Source organism: Sciurus carolinensis, chromosome 8, assembly GCF_902686445.1.
Source record: "Sciurus carolinensis chromosome 8, mSciCar1.2, whole genome shotgun sequence".
Lineage (NCBI taxonomy): Eukaryota > Metazoa > Chordata > Mammalia > Rodentia > Sciuridae > Sciurus > Sciurus carolinensis.
This window is the reverse complement of record NC_062220.1, coordinates 20,140,831-20,164,910: the sequence shown is the minus strand read 5'-3', so window position 1 is coordinate 20,164,910 and position 24,080 is coordinate 20,140,831. Positions and strand designations below refer to the sequence as shown.

Here is a 24,080-nt window from a genome sequence, read left to right as displayed (position 1 = left end):
CTTTGAAGTTTAAACGCCCCTGTGAAGGCTCAGGGCCCAAGGCTAGACATTTACAGAAGGCCTCCTAAGAGAAGCCATCTTCTTATCGCACTCTGCTTCTGTAGCAGCTTCAAGCTTGAAAACTCTTACACACAAGCATATATCATTTTTTGAAACCTTGTGCACAACCGGTATCATTTCAGACTAGAAAATTTATGACACTAGATAGCCTATAAACGTTGTGAAAAACCGGTAAGGAAGCTCAGAATCTGGAGGGCTGATCTCCTCTGGGTCCACTGTGTAAAGATAAAACTTGGTTCCCCATTTGCCACTTGTTGCCTAATTCCCACAACAGTAAGGCATACCGGTAAGGAAGCTCAAGGAAGCTCAGAATCTGGAGGGCTGATCTCCTCTGGGCCCACTGTGTAAAGATAGAGCTTGGTCCCCCCTTTGCCACTTGTTGCCTGATTCCCACAACAGTATGGCATCCGTATCCTTACTGCAATGTCTACCTGCAAAGAAGCTAATGAATCTCTGGAGAAGCTTTCATTGTGTGTTATTTAGGTTGACAAATCTTTAAGTGTCACTCACAAAGTCATTCATAACATTTTTTACTAGGAAAAGTTTGCACTGGTTGTTAATCTTTAATCCACAGCAATCGGTTTTACTCTAAGAATTCTTTCTTTTGCGTTGCCAGGCATGGTGATGCATGCCTGTAATCACAGCGGTTCGAGAGGTTGAGGCAGAAGAATCATGAGTTCAAAGCCAGCCTTAAGGAGGCACTTAGCAACTCAGTGAGACCCTGTCTCTAAATAAAATGTTACAAAGGGCAGGGGCTATGACTCAGTGGTTAAGCAACCCTGGGTTCAATTCTCAAGTATCAAAAAACAAAACAGTAACAAAAAACTTTTCTTTTGCCACACATGGTGGTACACATCTGTTATCCCAGGAACTCAGGAGGCTGAGGCAGGAGGATTGCAAATTCAAAGCCAGCCTTAGCAACTTAGCAAGGCCCTAAGCATTTTAGAGAGACCCTGTCTCAAAATAAAAAATAAAAAGGACTGGGGATGTGGTTCAGTGGTTAAATGCTTCTGGGTTCAATCCCTGGGTACCAAGATAATAAATAAAATAAAATAGTAAATAAAAAGAATTCTTTCTTCTCAGTCCTGGGAATTGAACCCAGGACTACGTGCAAGCCTAGGCAAGCACTGCCACTGAGCCCCAGCCCCGGCAATGAATTTTACCGAAGAACTTCCTGTTCTAGAACCTGCCCTTGGCTCTGGCTCCTCCCCTACAGCCCGAGCCAGCCTCCCTCACCAGGACACTATAAACGTCTGTCTGCTCTCTCAGAATCATTTCTGCACAGACATGGCCATGTTTGTGGAACTCAGCACCAAAGCCAAGATGCCCATTTTGGGCCTGGGCACCTGGAAGGTAACTATAGAAATCTCAGGAGACAGGCTTCCTTCCTGGGTTGTTTGGATACTTTCCTCTGTCTGTATTCAGTTGGGGCAGGGATTCGAAGAGGTGAAATTCAGTCCTGAGAAATTCAGGCTGGAAAGCTACATACTGGCTTTTCTTGGCAGGGCTGAGTGCTTCACTAGCAAGTATCAAGTTTCAAGCAGGCATTGGACTTACTTAAAAAAAGAAAGAAAAAGAAAAAGAAAAGAGGGAAAGAAACCAACAGAAGAAAAGAAAGGGGAGCTACTCTGGGCAGTGCTTTCTTCCAAAACACTTCTTGGTTCTGGGACATGTAGAGAGGCTCAATATTTCTTGACTTTGAGCTTCGATCGAGAGGATCCAGAGCTCTAAAAAGGGGGGCGGGGGGCTGAGGGGAGAGCAGTGGTAGAGCACCCCTGAGTTCAGTACCTAGTACCTTAGCAAAACAAAACAACTCCAACCCAGGCTACTGAATCAATTATTTGCGTTTTACTGAGATCCCCAGTGGTTGTCATGCTCATTGAAGTCTGAGAAGCACTGGGGTCACAGACAGCCTAGGTCATCAGTCAGGAGCTCAGGTCCCACCTGGCTGTGTTATTGTCAGTGTTAGCACAAAAAGACCCGGCAGGATGCAAACCTCACGTGTCATCTCAGCTCTTTATTCAGGGGGATGAAATGATGCCTGTGGACCCACTCTCCTGGTGGAAAATGCGCCAGTGAACAAAGAAAGGGACTGGGTTTATACAGGTGACTTAGAGGGGTGGTCCAGTGAACGCATGTCAGTTTTACTTAGGCGTGTGGGCCTTTCGGTCAATTCTGTGGTCAGTGCCTAAAAGGATTGTGCTTTGGAGGAGACAACGCCTCCTAGAGACTGTTTTCTTTAGAGAATGATAAAACATATCCTCTTTGCCTGCAACCAGCATCTAGAAAACATTCATTTTTACTCCCTTTTCTTCTTCTCAGGCCTCATTATTTGGGGAATTTCTTACTCTCCATATCCATTAGTCAGCAGGCAAAATGCCCAAGGCACATCCCGGTGCCTCAGGAAGCACGTTCGTGTGCATCTCTTGGATGTTTATCGTTGTTTCATCATCTTCTATCGGACCTTTTTTGCCATTTCCCTCAGCACTAACATCACCCTAGCTAGTTTCCAAGAGCCGTCTTTGGAACCCTTTCTCTCTCTTGGCTCAGCTCTCTAAGTCATTCCTCTGGGTCTCTTTCTTTCTTTGTACTCAAGGTTAAACCCAAGGTTGTTCTACCATTGGTCTACATCCCCAACCCTTTTTACTCTATTTTGAGACAGGGTCTTGCTAAGTTGCTGAGGCGAGCCTCAAACTTGTGATCCTCCTGCTTCTGCCTCCTGGGTTAGCTCCGGGGTCACTGGCATTGCAGGGGTGCCCAATCACACCCAACCTCCTCTGAGTTACTCTAGGTCTGATTCTCAGTCTGGCTTGTGAGAACATTCAAGTGGGAGCTATCTGTCTTTTCTAGCCAATTGGAGATTCTTCATGGTTTACCTGAATTACAGAGGAATTGACTTTTAGGTAGGATAGGCTCAAGATCACAATCATAAAATTAATTCATTTGTTTTTCTTTTGAAAAGTTTTCCAAAGTGTGTTTTCTTCCCTGTTACCCCCTGGTAAATGGGACCCTGGTGACACCTACATTGGGAGGGAAAGTATCTGATGGCCTTTTCTGTGCCTTTCAGTCTCCCCCAAACAAAGTCAAAGAAGCTGTGAAGGTGGCCATTGATGCAGGATATCGCCACATAGACTGTGCCTACGTCTATCAGAATGAGAATGAGGTGGGAGAAGCCATCAGAGAGAAGATCCAAGAGAAGGTGGTGAAGCGGGAGGACCTCTTTATTGTGAGCAAGGTACGTATGGCCCATTTGGTGGGAGGACTGGACTTCTAGGCAGGCAGAAGTATGTGGATGTGCCTTTCCTCTGTGCGGGTTAACTCCAGCCCTCTTCATGTCTGCCTTTGGTGCATCTCTGAATACAAACGTGCACACCAGTGGTGACATGTGAAAGATACCGCCACCGTCCCACCCTCCCAATGTTCCCAGAGTGGGTCTGGCGCCAGTGCCTTTGTCTTCCCTGTTTTCTATCAATGCAATCTATCTGCCCAGTGACAATCAGAGGCTGGGGGTGCAACCAGAGATGGATCCTGACACCAGTCCCTCAGCACTGTGGTCTCAATGGGTATCGTCCTGAGATTCTCAGTCAGAGTTGTTTTGGAAAATGGAAAATGGTGGGAGCACTTTTTATTGTCACTTACAAATTTCTTTTTATTTCAATCCAGTAAAAAGTGAGTTATAAAGTGTTACAACAAAGAAGGGAAGGGATGACCGTTATATGAGGGAGTTGAAACCCACTGGATCTGTATTGTAAACAAGTTGTAAAAATCCCTAATTCTGGGTATTTGGAAAATGCTTCTGGTGGGATAAATAGACTGTAGGCAGTGGTCAAATAAATTCCTTGTCAAGTCATCACTTGGGGCCTGATAGGCTTGAAGATATGGGAGTATAGAAAAAGGACCATGTGCATGAAATGTAAAAGCTAGTTGCAATTCCAACCCTCAGAGAGCTGAGAGCCAAAAATATTTAATTACAAAAATATTTAATTAGGGGAGGGGTGGGAGGGGAGGGGGGGAAGGGAAAAATGGCAGAATGAATCAAACAACATTACCCTATGTAAATTTATGATTACACAAATGGTATGCCTTTACGCCATGTACAGACAGAGAAACAACATGTATACCATTTGTTTACAATTAAAAAAAAATATTTAATTAGTTGCCAAATATTTTGACCAATTTAAGAAAGAGGATGTTGAGAGCGTTAAAAAATAAATTGACCTGATGTCAGTGTATATGCTCGTTAATCCCAGAGACTTCGGAGACTGAGGCAAGAGGATCACAAATTCCAGGCCAGCCTCATCGGTTTAGCCAGATCCTGTCTCAAAATAAAGAATAAAAAGGGCTGAGGATGTAGCTCAATGGTAAAGCATCTCTGGGTTCAATCCCCAGTACCAAAAAAAGTTGCGCTTATCTCAGGAAATATAGCCTTTTGAGCCCCGGTGACATTGTGTGCTGTGTCACTATCTTAGCCACCTTTGTGATAAACGACCTCTTCTTGGGTTGGATCGTGCAAATCACAAAGCGAGGAGAATGAGTGTGGTGCGGCCCTTTCTGTGTGCAGTCCTAAGGCCTCACTGTCGCCCCCTGCAGTTGTGGTGCACCTTCTTTGAAAGGAACCTTGCGAAGGAGGCCTGTCGGAAGACCCTCAAGGACCTGAAACTGGACTATCTGGATGTCTATCTCATTCACTGGCCCCAGGGATTTCAGGTTTGAACTACTCCTGGCCTTAATCTCTACCTACTGAGCAGACAGATGCCAGAAAATAGCTGTGCCAGGACCTGGGCTTGGGGTGGGCAGGAGTTCTTGTGTGGAGCAGGAGGGCGCTGGTCTGGAAGGGAGGCTGAGGCTGCACGGGGTCACTGAGGTAGACACATGCTTGGGTTTTCTTGCAGTTATGTCCGAGAGACACAGTGATTTCTGGCAGCCCAAACAAGCTGCAGCTGCCATATGGCCTTTGTCTTGATTGCACGCCTGGAGTTTCCCTCCCAGGAGAATACTCTTGCACAACATTATTTCAGAGCTCAACCTTTCTGTTAACCAAAGCACACCCTGGGAGTGGCATCTTGGAGAAAGGCCCAAGCATGGTGATACTGAAAGATAGCCACACCTCACTAAAAAAAAAAAAAAAAAAAAACAGCCCTTCTTGCCCCAGACTCTGCTTCTGCCTGCTCCTTAGAGATGGGAGGGATGTGAATTCCCAGCAGCTAGGTGAGGTGGTGTGCCATCCCTAACTCCAGCTTCCTAGAGGCTGTAAGGACAGAAGTGAGTTAATATCTTCCCCAGGAAAACCATACTCTTAAGGCCTAACCCTTATATAGTGACCTTGAAAATAATGTTTACCTCCAAGTTTATCTGGGGTCTGGGCATATAAAGTTAATGTTCATGGTGATAATGATGGCTTTTAGAATATTCTAATGAGGGATTATAAAATCAATCCAGTAGTTTCTAAAATGTAAGAATTTCCATGCCACAGTAGATTGACAGAGAGATTTTATTGAAACTCATTGTCTAGAAGTGTGTTCTCCAGAGTTTGATAAAATGGTGTGCAGATGGGATATAGAAATGGGAATCAGGATCTGGAAACCCTGTTCAACAGGACCACATATCCAGATGCATATTCCAATAAGCTTTTTATTTTCCTTTTTACAGCCTGGGAAGGATTTATTCCCAAAAGATGATAAAGGCAACAACCTCATCAGTAAAGCAACATTCTTGGATGCCTGGGAGGTAGGTTCCAGTTTATTCTAAGTGTGCTGGGAGAGAAAATTCTCCCTCAGTCATTGATGAGATTTCAGGAAGGAGTCCTGGTGCCTTATGTCTGATTTCATCACTGTTAGCCTCCAGTTCTTCCCATTCCTTCCTCATCGCCTTTGGATTCAGAGTCCATCTGAGTTCTCAAATGAGATTAGAGATAAAATGTACCCTAATCTGGGGGATACAGATGCTATTCCAAAACCATGGAGAAGAATTTGGAAAAGGTGTTTTGACCTGGTTTTCTAGGTGTTAGCTCAGTAACCTGGGGTAAGTGATTTAATTCCTGAAAGGTTAAGTTTCCTTATTTTTGAAAAATACTATGATTAGGTGGGCATGGTGGCATACTCCTGTAATCCTAGCAACTCTGGAGGCTAAGGTGGGATGATGGCAAGTTCGAGGCTAGTCTCATCAAATTAGAAAGACTAAGCAATTTAGAGACCCTGTTGCAAAACAGAAATAAAACAGGGCTTAGGATGTGGCTCAAGTGCCCCTGGGTTCAATCCCAGTATAAATAAATAAATAAATAAATAAATAAATAAATAAATAAATAAATAAATAAATAAATAAATGACTGGGGATGTAGCCCAGTAGTAAGCAGCCCTGGGTTCAGTCCTGTGTGCATGTGTATGTGTACATTGATACATATCCCCAGGATATGGTAAAGATTAAGGTAGCCAACAGGCCAGGAACTTTAATCATGGTCAATTTAATAATCCAACCATAGAAGAGAGTATTACTTTTCCCACTTCAGATTGTAAGAGCGAGACCTAGAAAAGTTGTTAACTTGTCAGATCATGCAGCAAATGTGTGGCAGAGTTGGGACGGGACTCAGGACCCAGGTCTAACTGACTAAGTTCAACTACAATGGCCTTTAGCCCAGTGCTTGGCAAAAAGTGAACACATGTCATTCAAACATAAGGAACCAGGAGTGCCTCACTTCTTAGATCCAGTAATGACCTGATTCACATCATTTGTACTCAAAATTAAATCAAGGCATGAAAGGATTTCTGAAATTTTTTTTCTGAAACTATCTTATCCTCTTGCAAATGCTAGCAGAGAATAAAGTGAATGAACAAGTCGTAAATGAATAGTGGCAGAAAGATTCCAGGATCATATTGCTCTATCAGCTGAGTGGGGCACGTGTCTTGAGTTTGTATTGTGCTTTCCCACTTAGAAAAGGTGAAGACTGTCCTAGCGTGGAATTGATGTGATAAATTAAATATAGCTAAGAATATTTAGATAGCAAAACTGGTGTGTTAACAGTGAAAGGATAATGAAGCAGAAGAGCAATCACTTAGACTGACAAGTTGGCAATCCTGGAAGTACATTTGAAAAGAATTATCTTTGGCAAGTAAACCATTAAATTTGCCTGCTAATAGCAGAAAACCTGTTACTTGGAAATATGGGGAAAAAAACTATCTGGATTTCTATGGGTGGGTTTTAAAGACTATCCTCAACCTCTCTGAGTTGGACGTGAAAAGAAAAAGACAAAACCCTCCAAAAACTATTGGTTGTTGCCACCTGTACTATTGTCATTGGATTTGCTTGGCAAGTATATGTCATTTATAGTTAGGTTCTGCAAGTCAAAATGATAAAAGAAATAATGCTTTATATAACTAAGAGTCATACCAGATTATTGAAAATATCATATCTCAGGGTTGGGCATGCCTGTAATAACAGCAACTTGGGAGGCTGAGGCAGGATTACAAGTTGGAAGCTAGCCTTAGCAATTTAGTGAGGTCATAAGCAACTTAGTGAGTCTCTGTCTCAAAATAAAATACAAAAAGGACTGAGGATATGGCTCAGTGACTAAGTACTCCTGAGCTTTACCCAGTACCAAAAAAATATGTAATATCTCAGAAGCATGAGACTATACATAGAAGTAAACCAAATACTTTGAGGAATATCTTAGGAAGGTGTAAATTTGTCATAATATCTATACCTTCTTCTATAATTAAATATAAATCTATATACCAAGTGGAAGAACACCATGAATGTACAAACTGTAAGCTGGAACCCAGGAGCTCTTTACATCTTAGCTATATCCCCAGACCTTTTTATTTTTGTTATTTATTTTTGATTCTGGGGATTGAACCCAGGAGTGCTTAACCACTGAGGCATATCCCCAGCCCTTTTTTGCTTTTATTTAGTGACAAGGTTTTGTTAATTTGCTTATTGCCTTGCTAAGTTGCTGAGGCTGGCTTTGAACTTGCAGATCCTCTTGCATTAGCCTCCAGAGTCACTGGGATTATAGGCATGGGCCACCATTCCAGGTCCTTTTTACTTTTTATTTTTAGACAGGGTCTTGCTAAGTTGCTGAGGGTCCTGCTAAACTACTGAGGCTGGCCTTGAACCTGCAATCCTCCTGCCTCAGCTTCTGGAGTCACTGGGATTATAAGTGTTGGCTACCTAGTATTTTTGCTTTAATGACCACATAGTCTAACTATTTGTTTGATGTAGTCACTAAAATACATTTATTAAGCCTGATCCTTCAAGAATAGATATTATTTTCTTTTTACTAATGACAAAATTGTGGTCATAAAAAGCAATTTGAATCTTAGTTAACTGTAGAAAATTATCAACGTATTTATTTTCTCACCACAAGCCACATTCTGTTAGAGGAAGTTTTCAGGTTTAATGATTTAATGAACAATAAAATGGTTTATGTGAATGGACTCAAAATGGAAATGGCAAGACTCACAAAATAGCCTGAGATTTCAGCATTTGTTTTTGCAATAAATTGAGTGGATTAATTTGATAGGTCAACTCTGTCATATGTATTAGCTATCCCTTTTCATTGCAGGTCATGGAGGAACTGGTGGATGAGGGGTTGGTGAAAGCTCTTGGAGTCTCCAACTTCAACCACTTCCAGATTGAAAGGATCTTGAACAAACCTGGACTCAAATATAAACCAGTGACTAATCAGGTCAATTCTGTTCAGTAAAAGGTTCTTTCCCTTTAACTTCTTGAACATTATGAGGCAAGTCCAGTGCTTTATACTGAGTCTCATTTCAGGGATGAATGATCAAGATGTTTTCGGGGAGGTGGGAGACAGATCTCAGGGTCTGCTTTACTAAGTCTATCAATGGCAGTGTTTTGGGCCTTTGCTTGGTAGTCTTTTTTACGAGTAGAACTTTCTATTAACCATTAAAAACGCAAGCCAACTTTCCTAGTGATGCAGATTGTTCATACTTGCAGATCGAGTGTCACCCCTACCTTACCCAGGAGAAACTGATCCAGTACTGCCACTCCAAGGGCATCATTGTCACTGCCTACAGCCCCCTGGGCTCTCCAGATAGACCTTGGTGAGGCTTCTGAGTGGTGGGTCTTCATTTTAACACTCTTAAAAATATTATTCTATGACTCGTTAATGTTGGTATGAATCTGTAGATCACCAGAAAGAAAAATGTGTCTAAGGTATTGTGTTTGACCCCTCCAAATGGTATTATGGTGGGAAAAAATGGGAATTTAGAAAGAAAGTGCAACACACCTGACTCTCTGAGAATACTCCATCCAGTTCAGCCACCCAATGAGATGCTGAGGCTCCAGAGCCCATGGATGGACTGACTCATGGGAGAGACATAGAGCTTCCAGATCCTCCTACTGGTGTCACCAGTGGAGAAGGCTGTAATGCTCCGCCTCAAGACAGTCATTGGAGTGATGTGCTTATGCATGTGGTAACCATGGTGATTATTCACACTAGCCAACTTTCTGCCTCTAGGGCCAAACCAGAAGACCCTTTACTACTGGAGGAACCCAAAATTAAGGAGATTGCTGTGAGGCACAAAAAATCCCCAGGCCAGGTACAATGTGGGTTTTTTGCTTCTCTTTTTATCCAGCAACCCATTCATTCTTCCAGTCTTGTTTTAGTCCTTGTTTTAATTTCATTTGACTCATTAGAGGGGAAGAAAACAGGAAGTGAAGCCCACTAATGTGCTTTCTTAGAAATCTTGTTAGGACCCCCAGGAAATACAGTAGGTATCAATGAAGCAAGGTTTATTAGTTTTCTGTTGCTGACAAAATCAACTTGTAGGAGAAAAATTTTATTTTATCTCAGGGTTTCAGTAGTTTCTGTCCATGGTCACTTGGACCCAACACTTTGGACCTTGGGTGAACCATGTATGGGCCATGTGGTTTCTACCACCTCCAAATAGTGCCACCACTGGGGACCAAGTCTTCAACCCATGAGCCTTTGGGAGTATCCCAGGTCCAAACTCTAACACAAGTGTAGCATCTGTCCTTTGGCTTCCTACCAAGTAATCTAGCTGAGTCACAGAGCATGCTTTTGGATTCAGATGCCATCTGTACCACATCTCAGCCTTATGACCCCCAAATCCCTTCATTTCTAAACGAGGAGGACTACAGAGTTGCTGCTAGTTCAGGAGGGAAGGGGAGAACTGGCCAGTGTCTCTACTAGTTAAGCACTTGGTCAGTATTCACTGTTGTAGCTAACGCCAGTGAGCTACAGACATATTTTATTTTTGCTTTTGCTGGGAAGGAGGGATCCTTGTAGACATGTGGAAACATGAAGTCCTCTTTCCTCACAGGTCCTGATCCGGTTCCAGATCCAGAGGAATGTGGTGGTGATCCCCAAGTCTGTGACACCAGAACGCATCATGGAGAACTTTCAGGTGAGATTCTGGCTGATCGCTGGGTATTCCTGAGTGGGGCAGGGGACAAGGGAGACTCACCAGGTTTTTCATCTCACCCCTGCATTACTGGTGGTTCCTACCCTCTTCCTCCACCTGTCTCCACTCTTAGGTCAGGATCTGGCCTCAGAGCTGAGATGAATGGTCACAGGATGTGCTAGGGCAGTGTCAGATCTGAGCACACTGAGAAGGTTCTTGGTTGCCCTTGAGTAGTCAAGGGCACGCAAGAGCAGACTGTACCGGCTACAAGCCCACCTAGTAGCAGAGGAGCGATGGACCATACTTGAAGAACCATCCTTCTAGAAGAACCCATGTGAACAGGATACCATGTAAACTGAGGTTTAATACCTACAAGTCTGGTATCCCTCCTTTGGGCACACTACACCCTATAAATACTGGAGAGTTTGGGGTGTGTGTGTCTGAGAGAGAGAGAGAGAGAGAGGGGCGGGGAGAGGGAGACAGAGGTGGGGGTGGGGAGAAAGAGATTGGGGATTGAAACCAAGGACGCTTTGCCACTGAGCTGTATCCCCAGCCCTTGCCAACCCACTTTTTGTTTTTGAGACAGGGTCTTGCTAAATTGCCCAGTCTGACCTTGAATTTGCTTTCCTCCTGCATAAACCTCCCAAGTAGCTGGAATTATAGCATGTCCCACCACATCTAGCTAAATATTGCAGTCTTTGTGTGGGATCTAGTTTAGAGAAAAATTTGTATCCCCTTGACATGTTACAAAGGAGATCTGAACTCCTGTGGCCAGTTTGTGCTGTGGACATGAGCTCACTCCCTGCTAAAATGACTGGAGATCTCAAATCCCAGGATTGTCTTGCCAAGGATGTTTTGGAACTCTTGCCTTTCCAGGTCTTTGACTTCAAATTGAGTGATGAGGAGATGGCAACCATTCTCAGCTTCAATAGAAACTGGAGGATCGGTAACCTGACTGAGTAAGTGGCAGCAGGTTAATAAGGAGGATCATTGGGTTTTGTTGGTTTGTTGTTGTTGTTTGTTTGTTTGTTTTTAAGTGGTGGAAGATTAGCTGGAAGGATTGTCTTCTAGTACTATTTTCTCGCTATTTTGAATACCCAAATTGGAGTCCTGGGGAGACTTTATGGGAAGACACATTCCTAATTGTTGCTCATTGTCTGAACTTTTGAATGTAGAGTTAGAATTTTAAGAGAAGACATGGCATTGCTCGTAGGAAGCAGAAGTTTCCCCAACAGTTTACTACTGGTAATCTATGATGTGTCAGGCATTTTCCAGGTGCTTGGGATATCACACTGTGCAAAGTTCCTGCTGCCATAGTCTTAGATTCTAGATAGGGAGAACAAAAGTAACTCAAAATAAATATGTTGGATAGTAACTTACTGCACAGGAAAACAAAGAAGGGTAAAGGAGACAGGAAGTGGTGGGTCCTGGTGAGATTGTACTTTACATTGGGTAGGTGTGGGGAGGTTTTGCTGATAAGGTGACAGTTGAGCAGAAACCTGAAGGAAGTAAAGATGAGCCATGTAGATTTGGGGGAGAAGAGTGTTTCTGGCAGTGAAAGCAGCAAGTACAAAGGCCCTGAGGTAGGAATGTGGAGCATTTGAGTAAAGAGGGCAGGGAAGCTGGAGCAGAATGGGTGAAAGGCAGAGTAGGAGGCAGTGAAGTTGGAGAGAGGTGTTGGGGTTCAGAGCATGAAGAAAGGGGGTAAACCATGGGAGGGACTTCATTTTAGCTCTGAGCTGAGAAACCATTGGAGGATTTTGAACAGAAGGCTGGCAGGATTTGACTTAACATGTTTGAGATGCCATAAGACATCTAAGAAGGAATGTCAAATAGAGTTGGGCATATCAGTGGAAGCGTGGATTGGTGGGTTCATGAGCAAGCCGACCTAGCTTCTCATCCCAGCCCCACCGTTTATCAGCTATGTGGCCTGGGGTAAACTTCCTAACTTTATCAAGTTGATTTCTGTATCTACAATAGAAGGATGATAGTAATTACAGCAGACATCTATGGAATGTTGGCTCAGAATGTTCTAGGCATCCTAACCCTTCACCTGTGTTGTTAAGTCAAGTATCAATAGCATGTTATTCCTGCCTCTCGGGATGAACTGACGACACTCCTAAGTGCCAGGCTTGGTATGAGCCATCAACATGATTTCATTCTGGTGCCCTGGTCACTACTTGCTTGCTTGCCTGCCTTTCTCAAATACGTCACCCACTGATTTGAAAGATGGTCAAGGTACGAGCTCCCTGCTTATGTCCTCACAAAGTCTCAGCAGCAAAGGGGCTGAGGGAGCACAGAATGATAAGACCACAGCAGAGGAGGGTGGATTGTTCAACCACAGCTGTTGCTTTTGTGGAACACGTTCTCTCTGCTTGTTTCTGCAGCCAGGCTCATTTGCCGGATTACCCCTTTAATGCCGATTACTAAAGATCAATCTCCTCAGGAGACACTTGGTGGATTCTTTCTCTTCGCTGAAGTGGAACTTGCTCTCCAGAGGTCTACCATAGTCAAGTTTAGTGAAATCATACTGTGTCTGACCTTGTCAGAATCAAGGCAAAGTTTAAAAAAAAAAATTTGTCGGTTCATTATAATTGTACAAAATATGATTTGTTATGCTCTAATTGTACAAGCATGCAACATTAGTTGCTCAATCCCCTTCCCAGAACCTTCCTTTCCTTCCCCTCCTCTGTTCCCCAAGGCAAAGTTTTATTTAGATCCATATGTTGAACCAGGAGAAGACTTATCACATGGAAGTATGACTCAGATGAGCAAATGACTATTTCTTCCACTTGTTTGATCTGAACGAATGTTTGTTAAACAACCTGTCTCTGCTAACATTGAGGATGCACAAATAAAAAGAATAAAAAAATGAAAGTGATTAACATGTATTGAAAGTTCACTACACACCCATCCACTTTGAAGTGCTTTTTCATCTGTGTGGTCTTGCTGAATTCAAGTTTTATCATTCAGTTTTAAAGAAGAGGAAATGGAGGCTCAGGGAGGCCTGGGAACTTGCTCAAGGCAACCCAGGTAGTAAGTGTGTTGTGGGAAACAGAACAGAAGCAGCAGGCAGCACTTGAAGAGAGGGCTCCAAATTTTACTTCACACCAGGGGTCCAGAGGAAACCAAAAACTCCAAATTCTGAGCCCTGATTCACAGTTTCTTACAATATTTATAGGTTATTTGACGTTGTCTTAGACCCATCCTATCATTGGGAGCTTTTCCATTTATTTATTTAATTTTTTTTATGTGGTGCTGAGGATCAAACCCAGTGCCTCACACATGCTGGGCAAGTACTGAGCTATACCCCCAGCCTCCTTTTTCCTTTTTTTTTTTTTTTTTTAAATTCCTAATTATGCAGCTGAAGGCCTTGTGCAGGGTCTCTAACATAAAGCACGCTCACAGAAAGAAGAGAAGAAACAGCTCTTTCCCTAGGCATCTGCTACATTTCAAGAGAGTAGTCAGACTCTCAAGGCAGTTATTTATAATCCAAAAGGTAGGGACCCATGGTTAATTAGGCTTCCTGGAGAAAGGCTGAGAGAGCGGAGCAGAACTGACCCCTTCCCCAGGCATTAGTTTCTTACCATAATGATTTTGAAATTTCATTTCATAACCAGTTCTGGTTTTGCCATCAGAAGTAACTGAACCAAGTTTCCCCTGGTATTGGGGGAAAAACTCTACCAATGAGCTACATCTCCAGCCCTTTTTATTTTTTTATTTTGAGACCGATTCTCACTAAGTTGCCAAGGCTGATCTCAAACTCGTGTTCCTCCTGCCTCAGCCTCCCAAGTCCCTAGGATTTCAAGCATGTGCTGCTATGCCTGGTTCTACTGTGTTTCTCCTTATGAATATCCCAGTTATACAGAATGTACAGAGGATAACGTAGTGAGTATCTGGCTTATTTCAAATTAAAAAAATTTTTTTTAGATTTTGGGGATCAAACCCAGGGTCTCATGCATGCTAAGTGAGTGTTCTACCACTGAATCACACTTCCAGCTCAAAAAAGGAAGGTAGAACAGACACTTCACAGAAGAAGATGTACAAGTAATCAACAGATATATGAAAAAATGTTCAACATCCCTAGTAATAAGGGAAATGCAAATCAAAACTACCCTAAGATTTCATCTCACCCCAATTAGAATGGCGATTATCAAGAATACAAGCAACAATAGGTGTTGGCGAGGATGTGATGAAAAAGGAACACTCATACATTGCTGGTGGGGTTGCAAATTAGTGCAGCCACTCTGGAAAGCAGTGTGGAGATTCCTCAGAAAGCTTGGAATGGAAACACCATTTGACCCAGCTATCCCACTCCTTGGCCTATACCCAAAGGACTTAAAATCAGCATACTACAGAGATACAGCCACATCAATGTTCATTGCTGCTCAATTCACCATAGCCAGATTGTGGAACCAACCTAGATGCCCTTCAGTTGATGAATGGATAAAGAAACTGTGGCATATTTATACAATGGAATATTACTCCGCAATGAAGAATGATAAAATTATGGCATTTGTAGGCAAATGGTCGAAATTGGAGAATATCATGCTAAGTGAGATAAGCCAATCTCAAAAAACTAAAGGTCGAATGATCTCGCTGATAAGCGGATGAGGACATATAATGGGGGGTGGGAGGGGCTAGCATTAGGTTTAGGGTTAGGTTTAGAGTTAGGCTAAGGACAGCGGCAAGAATGAAGGAAAGAAGGACTGTGTAGAGGGAAAAGAGGGGTGGGAGGGGTGGGGGGAGGGGAAAAATAAAATAAACATCATTACCCTATGTAAATGTAAAAAAAAAAAAAAAAAAAGGAAGGTAAAAAGAAATAAGTGGTTACCAATAAGGTTGAGGACCACTTTGTACTTCTTCCCATTCCCTTGACTCCCCAGAATTAATGACCATCCTCTGATTACTGAGTCACCTCATTCTCCGCTGGTCCCACTCCTGCTTGCTCTCGGATCGACTTCTTGCCCTTACCTTCCTTCATTCTGCAGGTGGTGGGAGGTCAACACCTGGCTTTCCAGGCTTCCTAGCAGGTGGCTTCCTCTGAGTTTGCTGAATGGGGTGTACTGTTAGGAGATCACAGGGTGGGGGAAGGGAAAAGCCTAACATTTCCTCTAGAGAGGTGATGTCCACTAGAAGTCAGATTCCTCTCTATTTCCCCTGTGGTCCTAGCTCTTGCCTGGCAGCCTCCACCATGATTCCATCTCCTACCAGATGACACAGCATCAGGGATTAGGAAACGCCGCTTCCTTCCATGTCTTCTCTCCCTGGGGGCAGTTGTCTCTTTCTGCTATTTCTAACTTCTGAGTTTCCTCACCCTCTCCCTTATCCCAGCTCTTCCCTCACTTGTGCAGACAATTTGAATTAATAGCCAACGTTCAAAAATCAGTGTTGGACCGGAGTGTAGCTCAGTGATAGGATGCTGGCCTAGCACACATGAGGCCCTGGGTTCCATCTCTAGTACCTAAAAAATAAATAAATAAAAGTAAAAATCAGTGCAGTTTCTATTCTGGCTGAACCCTTAACTGATGATGCATATTCCATCCACATTTTTACACATTATTATTTAGTTACACAACTCCATAGATAATTCATGACTTTTTTTGGAGGTATATAAAGATATATGAAAATTACATATAGGAACCAATTTAAAACCAGCATTCAGTGATATTCCTATTTTTTGGTTGTTGTTGGTACTGGAGATTGAACCCAGAAGCACTTTACCACTGAGCTATATATCCCCAGTTCCCCCCACCCACCATGAGATAGGATCTCACTAAGTTGCTGAGGGTCTCATTAAGATGCTAAGGCTGGCCTTGAACTTAATGATCCTCTTGCCTCAGCCACCTGAGTTGCTGGGATTTCAGGTGTGTGCCACTACACTCAGCTTTATGTACATTTTTTAAAATTAGAACTTGATTTTTGTAATTATTATCCGAGTAATTAAAATAGCATTTCTTGATATTATCTGAAACATGTTTAGGTCCCATGTGTCTCAGTCGTCCGTGTGTTACCGTATTCCCTCTGGCCCCTGGACTCAAGTGTTATAATCAAAGTGAAATGTGTTTAGTTGGATCTACAAGTGTTGGCAGCTTTCCCATCACCATGACTTTGCATCTGTGCTCTTTGTACTTTGGCATGGAATTTGTGCTTCATGCGAGTTAGTCCCACAATTGACATTTGCTGCCCCTGTGAAAGAACCCAAATCGCCTGACACGCCTAGAGGAGTTTACTGGGCCTTCCTCCATTTGGCAAAGGCATTGTGCTTTTCAGAGCCAAGCCCAGTGGGGTCACGACAGCCTTCCTGGGATCCGGAGCCAGCCTCTATCCTGTGGTAAACAGAAATCTACAAACTCTGTAGCCCTCATCCCCCATTCCCTTGAGTGTAGACAGAATCTGTGAATATAAGATTGCGCTCACACAATTATATTAAATCATATAAGTGGGAGTTTGCAGTTGAATTAAATGTCCTAGTGTGTTAACTTTAAGATTGGAGATCACTCGAGCGCCTGGCTTAATCACAGCAGCCCTTCCTTGTGTTACTTTCGTTTATGAGCTAACCACTTAAGCTGAGAGTGATGCCGAAGAAAGGGAAGTGTGGGGCAGAACACATTTCCTTTTCCTTTTGGTACATCTTTATTCATTAGTGAGCCAAACGTAGTGACTATTGACTGGGCACGATGGTGCATGCGCAATTGCAGCAACTTGGGAGGCTGAGGCAGGGGGATCAAAAGTTCGAGGCTAGCCTGGGCAACTCAGGGAGACCCTGTCTCAAAATTTTAAAAGGGCTAGGGGCTGTAGCTCAGTGGTAGGGCACCCCCGGCTTTGATCCCCAGTACTGCCAAGACAGAAAAAAAAAGATTTATGTAACTATAGATTCCATTAGAAACTAAGTTTACCTGGAGAAATAGCTTTTACAGAATCAAATCAGGAAAAAGATGACCTTGAGTAGTTTTTTCCACCAGAAAGTGAGGGAGTGCTCAATAAATGGTGCAGTCCTGCCGTAAGGATGTAGAAGCCACCTCAATCAGAGAATTAGAGCATAAAAATTAATGACACTAGTGGATAATAGCCCACTGACTAAAACAGGAATCCATGAGATCACGCTGAAATGAAAAAATACATGAGAAAAACAAAACTTTTGCATTAGAAACTCAACATTTTGGCATTCACAATTCATGCAAGAAAGATCAATGGGTGTCTAAGCTACTAAACATTTGACAGGGAATAGAGCACTTGCTTAATCCAAAGGGCTTCTTAACCGAATGCTTATTGGATACTAAAAGGAAGAGTTACTCAATAGTGGGTAAACCTGATAGAGGCCACTTGTATTAGTTTTATATTGCTATATACAAGTTAACACAGCGTAACAGCTTGAAGCATTCAGGATCTCATTGTGTTAACCAGGGCCCCAGGGAGATTTTCCTTTGTTGCCCCTTCCCTTTTGCCCTTCCCTAATCCTTCAGCAGAAGTTTCACCTTGAAATTAGCACTAACATTTCTTTAGATCATTCACAAGACCCAGTTGGCCTTTGTAACACACTGCCTTGGTAAATAGCACAGAATGTCCAAATCCACTGCGATGTGTTGGAGGAGACACACCCTTGTTGAGACCCCACCCAGCTGTGCAATTCCACTGTCCCCTTAATTCCCACAAAAACCCTGAGCCCAGAGCCTGGGAAGTTAGAGCTTTTAGGAGCCAGATCCACTATCATCTTTTATTTAAGGATGGCCTTAGAGAAGCCTGATTCCTTCCCAACACCTGTCCTCCTGAGTACTGGACATTTGATTCCAGCAAAAACAGCTCTCCCACAGGGCACAGTGGTTCATGCCTGCAATCTTAGTGACTTGGGAGGCTGAGGCAGGAGGATTGCAAGTTAGAAGCTAGCCCCAGCAATTTAGCAAGACCCTAAACAACTTAGCAAGACCCTGTCTCAAAAAAATAAAATACAAAAAGGGGTGGGGGGGGGCGGCTGGAAAACAAACAGCTCTCAAAGTCAGTAGTCCAGGTGGGTTCAACTGTGTTCTCTACTTAGGGTCTCACGAGGCTGAAATCAAGGTGCCAGTTGGGCAGGATTCTTTTTTGTGTTTTATTTAGAGACAGGGTCTCACTGAGTTGCTTAGCGCCTCACATTGCTGAGGCTGACTTTGAACTTGTGATCCTCCTGCCTCAGCCTCCGAGGCTGCTGGGATTACAGGTGTGGGTCGCTGCGCCCGGTTTGGGCTGGATTCTTATCTGGAAGCAGTGGAGAAGAATCCATTTCCAACCTCCTTCAGGCTAGCAATTCTGTTCCCTGTGGCTATAAGACCCAGGGCTCATTTCCTTGCTGGCTGTTAGCTGGTGGACATGCTCCAACCCTGAGGCATTTAGATTCTTGGCTTATGTCTTTATGTCAGCAAGTCTGAGAACCCCTGGCACACTTTATTTATGTATGTATTTATTTAGTTACCAGGGATTGAACCCAGAGGGGTTTAACCACTTGAACCACATCCCCCATCCCTTTTGAATTTTTTCTTTTAATTTTGAGACAGGGTCTTGCTAAGTTGGTCAGGGTCTAGCTAAATTTATGAGACTGGCTTTGCACTTGCAATCCTCCTGCCTCAGCTTCCTGAGTCCCTGGGATTAACAGGTGTGCTGTCACTGCCACACATTAACACTGTGGCTTTTCTTCTGCTTTTTTTTTTTTTTTTTTTTTTTTTTTGTGGTGGTGGGGATTGAACTCAGGACCTTGCACATGTGAGGCAAGGGCTCTACCTCTGAGCTACACTCAGCTCTCTACTTTTAAATTACTGACTTATTTATCGTAGTCCCACTTGATAATTACCCTTTAACCATAAAGCAGTATAATCAGGGAAGTAACAGATATGAGCCTCTGACATAGGGTTATCTTAACATTCTGCCTACTACACCATATTAACTGAATAGTCAATTAAGATTAATAATTAATATTCCCAGTGGACAAATTGAAATTATGTACCACTCGATAGAATGCAGTAGGAAGATTCAGCTTCAGATCTGTGATGTTTCTGCTAAAGATGCACAACTTGAATTTGAAAAGCAAGAGAAAAGATGGCGGGGTAGCTACCGTGAAGCAGTTGAATTCCGCCAGGCTAACAGGAGACCAATAATGGAGGATACTTGCAAGCTGACTGATGAACCAATAGCTAGCTAGGATGTTCACAGACCGACAGTAGTTGGGAGGCGGGGAAATGACTGCAACGGAAAGGGCAGGGAGAGCAGCTTTATACATTACCCTGGGGATGGAACCTAGAGGTGTTCTACCACTGAGCTACACTGTCAGGGACCAAGAAGTTCTCATTGCCGTCCTCGTTGATGTCCTGCGGGTCGGGACACTACACTCCCCCACACCATTTAAAAAATATTTTTATTTTGAGACAGGGTCTTGCTAACTTGCCCAGGCTGGTCTTGAACTTGCTGTCTTCCTGCTTTAGCCTTCCCAGTTGCTGGGATTATAGGTGAGCACCACCAGGCCCAGCTTGGTTCCACATTAGGACTAAACTCTGTTGACTTTTGCATCGTTGGGTCTCTGGACTTTGCACTACCACTTCCAAATAGAATCTTTATCAACTAGGTACTTGTTTGCTGAGTTCTCATACCATGACTTCACCTCCTGTCCTTGGATTTTGGACTTTTACTCCCCGAATGCACAAGACATACTGTTATTACTCTCTTTCCCACCCAGGCAAGTGTTGTGGAATCTTAGAGGGGAGGTGGCTTGTGTGGGCATGGTTTTTTGGGATCCCTTATGTAAGAAATTTCCACAGAACCACACCGGACATGGGAAATCACATAAGGGAATTTATTAAGCAAACAGTGTCTCCCTGAAGGGTAAGAGAGAAAATGAGAGGAAAAGATAAAGGAGAAGAAAGGGCGTGCACTAGAGAGAGTGGAAAGCCAGGATAGAGAAAAGTGAGGAGGACAGACAGAAGAATGGGAAAAGATGGCGGGGAAGCTACAGTAAAACAGTTGAATTCTGCCGGGCTAACAGGGGACCAATATGGGAGAAGGACACTTGCAAGCTGACTGATGAACCAATAGCTAGCTAGGATGTTCACAGACTGACAAGTGATTGGGAGGCGGGGAAATGGCTGTACCTGTTGGGCGGGGGAGCAGCTTTATACATTACACCTTACACTTGTGATCCTCCTGCCTCAGCCTCCCAAGTTGCTGAGATTACAGGTGTGTGCTACAGTGCCTGGCTTTAAAATTCATTTTTAAAAATTCATTTTTGTTAAAGTACTTCAGGAATGATCTTGGAGATGATGCATTATAATCTATTTCATGAAAACCTGATAAATATGATAGAGTACTAATTTACATCACCAGAGAGATAAATCCATCAAGCATACAGAAATAAAATATATGTGTATTTGCTGGTCATTCACTATCTATTCAATAGACAGAAAGCTTTTGAAAATCGTTTGGTTTTTGTTTGTTTTGTTTTTGTGGTTTTGGGGATAGAACCCAGAGCTTGGCACATGCTAGCGAAGCCAGAATTGGGGATAGGCTGTTAGTGTAGAAACAGGGATTGGGTTAGATCCTCAGATCGAGGAAATGCGGGCCATGAAAGCCATCTGCCTCTGGAAGTTGGAGACCGCCTTGGGAGAATGGAATGTCAAGGACCTGCAGAGCCCATTGATAACCAAATTTACCTGCCCCTGTCAGGGACTACAGGCAAGGAGGTGCTAATTAATGCCTCCTGGGCCCTTACCTGCCTGAATCACCTTGGCCCTCCCCCTGCCCATGCTTCTCACTTTATGCAAAACTGGGCCTAATCACATAGGCAGGGAGGAAAGAGATAAGGGGGAAAGAACGGGAGGATAAAACCTATAAAAAGGACAAGATTTGCTCAATCCGAGGGATTCTGCCTTTGGGTCCCCTTCTTCCAGCCTGGAGAAGTCTGCTTTTACTTTTCCTTAATAAAGCTTACTTTCTATTCTATGCTTGCTTCGGCGTACTTCTCTGGCGTTATACTTCAACACCTGAGGAAGCAGAACTCGTCACCGGTAAATGGCGGTATCACTAGGCAAGCACTCTGCTACTGAGTACTGAGCTACATCACCAGCTCTTGAAAACCAGTGGAATGTCAGAACTGTGATGATGATGATGATGATGATGATAATAATAATAATAATAATGATAAATCCTGAATCACTGAGTATCTCAACTGATCTTACCAATTGAGCACACAGGCATATGCCTGTTGGCTGGTGAGTTCTCTTTCAATAGTGCTGGAGCAAGATTCTGACAAATTCTGGATGATTCTTTTTATTCAATATTTGTTACCTGGCATAAAAGTCCTCCACCATGACATTTCTGTGTTTGGCAGTATGTGTAGTAGCCACATGTCCTGACTCTAAAGGAAGGTATGTATTTATTAAATAATTGACTGAATAAATGAATCATGAGTCATTGGGATAGAATGAATGTCACTGGGATAGTTGAAACTGGAAAGAATGATGGACTAAAGTCGATTTTATATTAGTTTGTTAATTACTTAGTGAATAGCTGGAAAGCATTGTCTTTCCAGGTGAGATTTATAAAAGCTACCACTTCATCTATTCCCATGAGTTAGAAATCTCTCTAATTATTAACCTGTGTAATTTATTTTTCCGAGGAGGAAGTTGATTCAGAGATGTGATATCAGATATCCATTTGATTACTTTCCATTGAAGGGGGTAGAATTTCCCCCCAACTCTTATTTATATTTATTTATATTACTATGCTTAATTTACATGGAAAAAAGACAAACAATTTTGCCCCACTTCAGAAAGTTTCCAATCAACATAAGTGATGTGGTGACAAGTAACTAGAAAAGGTGACATCTTTGGGTCAAGACTTGTAACAGTGGTCCACTTTATGCCTTGAATATAACAGTTGCTGCTCTGCCACTGCAAATTAGTTTTAAAATGGACATGTTTCTTTCTCTTCCTCTCTTTCTGCTCCTCCCTAATCTCTCCTCCTCCCTAATCTCAGGGGAAACTGGATTTCCTTTCTCCTCCATCCTAGCACACACCCACCATAGCAACAAAGTAATCCAGAGTGGGGATGGGATCGGAAGATCTCAGAAGTGACTATCTTCCAAATTAACAAGTGAATTATAACTCCAACAGAGAACATGTGAAATGTAGCCTCTGAATCACTTCTTTAAAAGCCCCCTGTTCCTGCTGAAGGACGGAATCAGCTTCATGGACAGGAGTCCCCTATGTTTCTCTCTTGCTAGCAAAGCAATAAATCTTTTTCCTTTTTCTTGTTACTGGATTGGCATCAAGGACAAGGACTGAACTTTTGACGACAAGATAACTGTTTTTTTTTTTTTTTAAGTATTAAAATAAATTTTAAAATCTTGCTCTTGACCTATTCTCCATTCAAAATTTACCTAACACTCACTTTTCACTCTAATGGTCCAGACTCTTCCTCATACAGCCCATCATATAGCTATGTGTGGCATCTTCTGCCTCAAGATGTAAACTGGGAACAAAAAAATTAGCAACTGCCTAATATTCTCTCTATACATTGTTATTGGGTAGAAAAATTTAAAAGAAGGAAAGATTCCTTCATAGAGCCTCACAACCTCTTGTTCCACAGTTCATGAATCTGACTGATGCTAAGGTAACAGTATATGTAAATAGGTTTTGTCCTCAGTGAAGGAGACCTGGGAAAAAATGGACTTACTTTTTTTTCTTCAAGAGTTATCAGATGGCACATACTCCTCAAACCCTCACTCTCTTGAACTAGAGCATGTTCCAGGATCACACGGCCTTCCTTATAACGCTGGCTGTCTCTGCTAGCAAACTCATAGATCCAGGCCAGTTTACTGTGGCAGTTTTTGCAGCTCACATCCTTAGCCATTTGGTGGACAGTGAGCATGACTGATCTTGAACTTCACTGTCCTGCAGGTTAACTATGTTGTTATAAAGAAACACTCGATAGCAGTAGCGCCTGTGAGCTGAGTAGAGCTGACCTGAGTTCTGAGCAGTTAGACAGGATTGTGTCACAGTTTGTGCAATAAAATAGGTGGGGGCCTGTCCATCACCTGCCTTTCACTTACCCATCACCCACCGCCTGAGGTTCACCTCCCGATTATCTGACAGCAGTCAGCAGACTGACCACAGACTGCCAGTGGAGCACGAGCTGCCTGCTGTTGCCTGGAAGTTTGCTGTCACAGTACCTGTAGGATTGGTTACAAGTGGCTGCGCCATTTTGAGACAACAGCCAGGACTTGTAGGACCACTGACTGGACTGACTGAGCCCCGTCTCTAGGATCCCTCAGCCCGACTGATCACTCCCTGCCTCCGGGGCCCTCACATCGACTGATTGCTCCCCGCCACCAGGACCCCTAGACCGACTAACTGCGCCATATCACCAGGACCCCCAGACTGACTGATTGCACCCTGCTTCCAGGACCTCCAGCCAACCATGCCCACAGCAAGCTGCAGCTCCCCATTTGCCAACACATTTGGAAGCCAGAGCAACCATCTTGGATTATCCTGGAAGCAGTAACTCCCATCTTGAGGTGGGGCAAATCCCATCCTGAGATGCCTGCTGGAGACTGGAAGCTCATTGTCAGGTATCTCTCATGCATCAGGCTACTGAAGACTGGGAAGTTTAAATACT

At 43.2% G+C, this 24,080-nt stretch overlaps 1 protein-coding gene and 1 pseudogene across 1 annotated transcript; one reads left to right on the top strand and one right to left on the bottom strand.

The window, feature by feature from the left end:
- Nucleotides 1–1,289: 1,289 nt before the first annotated feature.
- On the top strand, nucleotides 1,290–13,321 carry Akr1b10 (aldo-keto reductase family 1 member B10). The gene is made up of 10 exons (XM_047560940.1): nucleotides 1,290–1,413; nucleotides 3,128–3,295; nucleotides 4,651–4,767; nucleotides 5,710–5,787; nucleotides 8,618–8,740; nucleotides 9,013–9,119; nucleotides 9,536–9,617; nucleotides 10,362–10,445; nucleotides 11,319–11,401; nucleotides 12,830–13,321. The coding sequence occupies exons 1-10, from the start codon at nucleotides 1,348–1,350 to the stop codon at nucleotides 12,870–12,872; spliced, it is 951 nt and encodes a 316-aa protein (XP_047416896.1). The 5' UTR covers nucleotides 1,290–1,347; the 3' UTR covers nucleotides 12,873–13,321.
- Nucleotides 13,322–23,148: 9,827 nt separating this feature from the next.
- LOC124990688 (protein yippee-like 5) overlaps nucleotides 23,149–24,080 on the bottom strand; it is a 9,180-nt pseudogene continuing 8,248 nt past the window's right edge.

Coding starts and splice junctions, on each gene's coding strand:
- Akr1b10 (XM_047560940.1), top strand. CDS start 1,348: ATGGCCATGTTTGTGGAACTCAGCACCAAAGCCAAGATGCCCATTTTG. Junction 5,788..8,617: donor CATTCTTGGATGCCTGGGAG/GTAGGTTCCAGT, acceptor TTTTCATTGCAG/GTCATGGAGGAACTGGTGGA. Junction 9,120..9,535: donor GGCTCTCCAGATAGACCTTG/GTGAGGCTTCTG, acceptor TTCTGCCTCTAG/GGCCAAACCAGAAGACCCTT.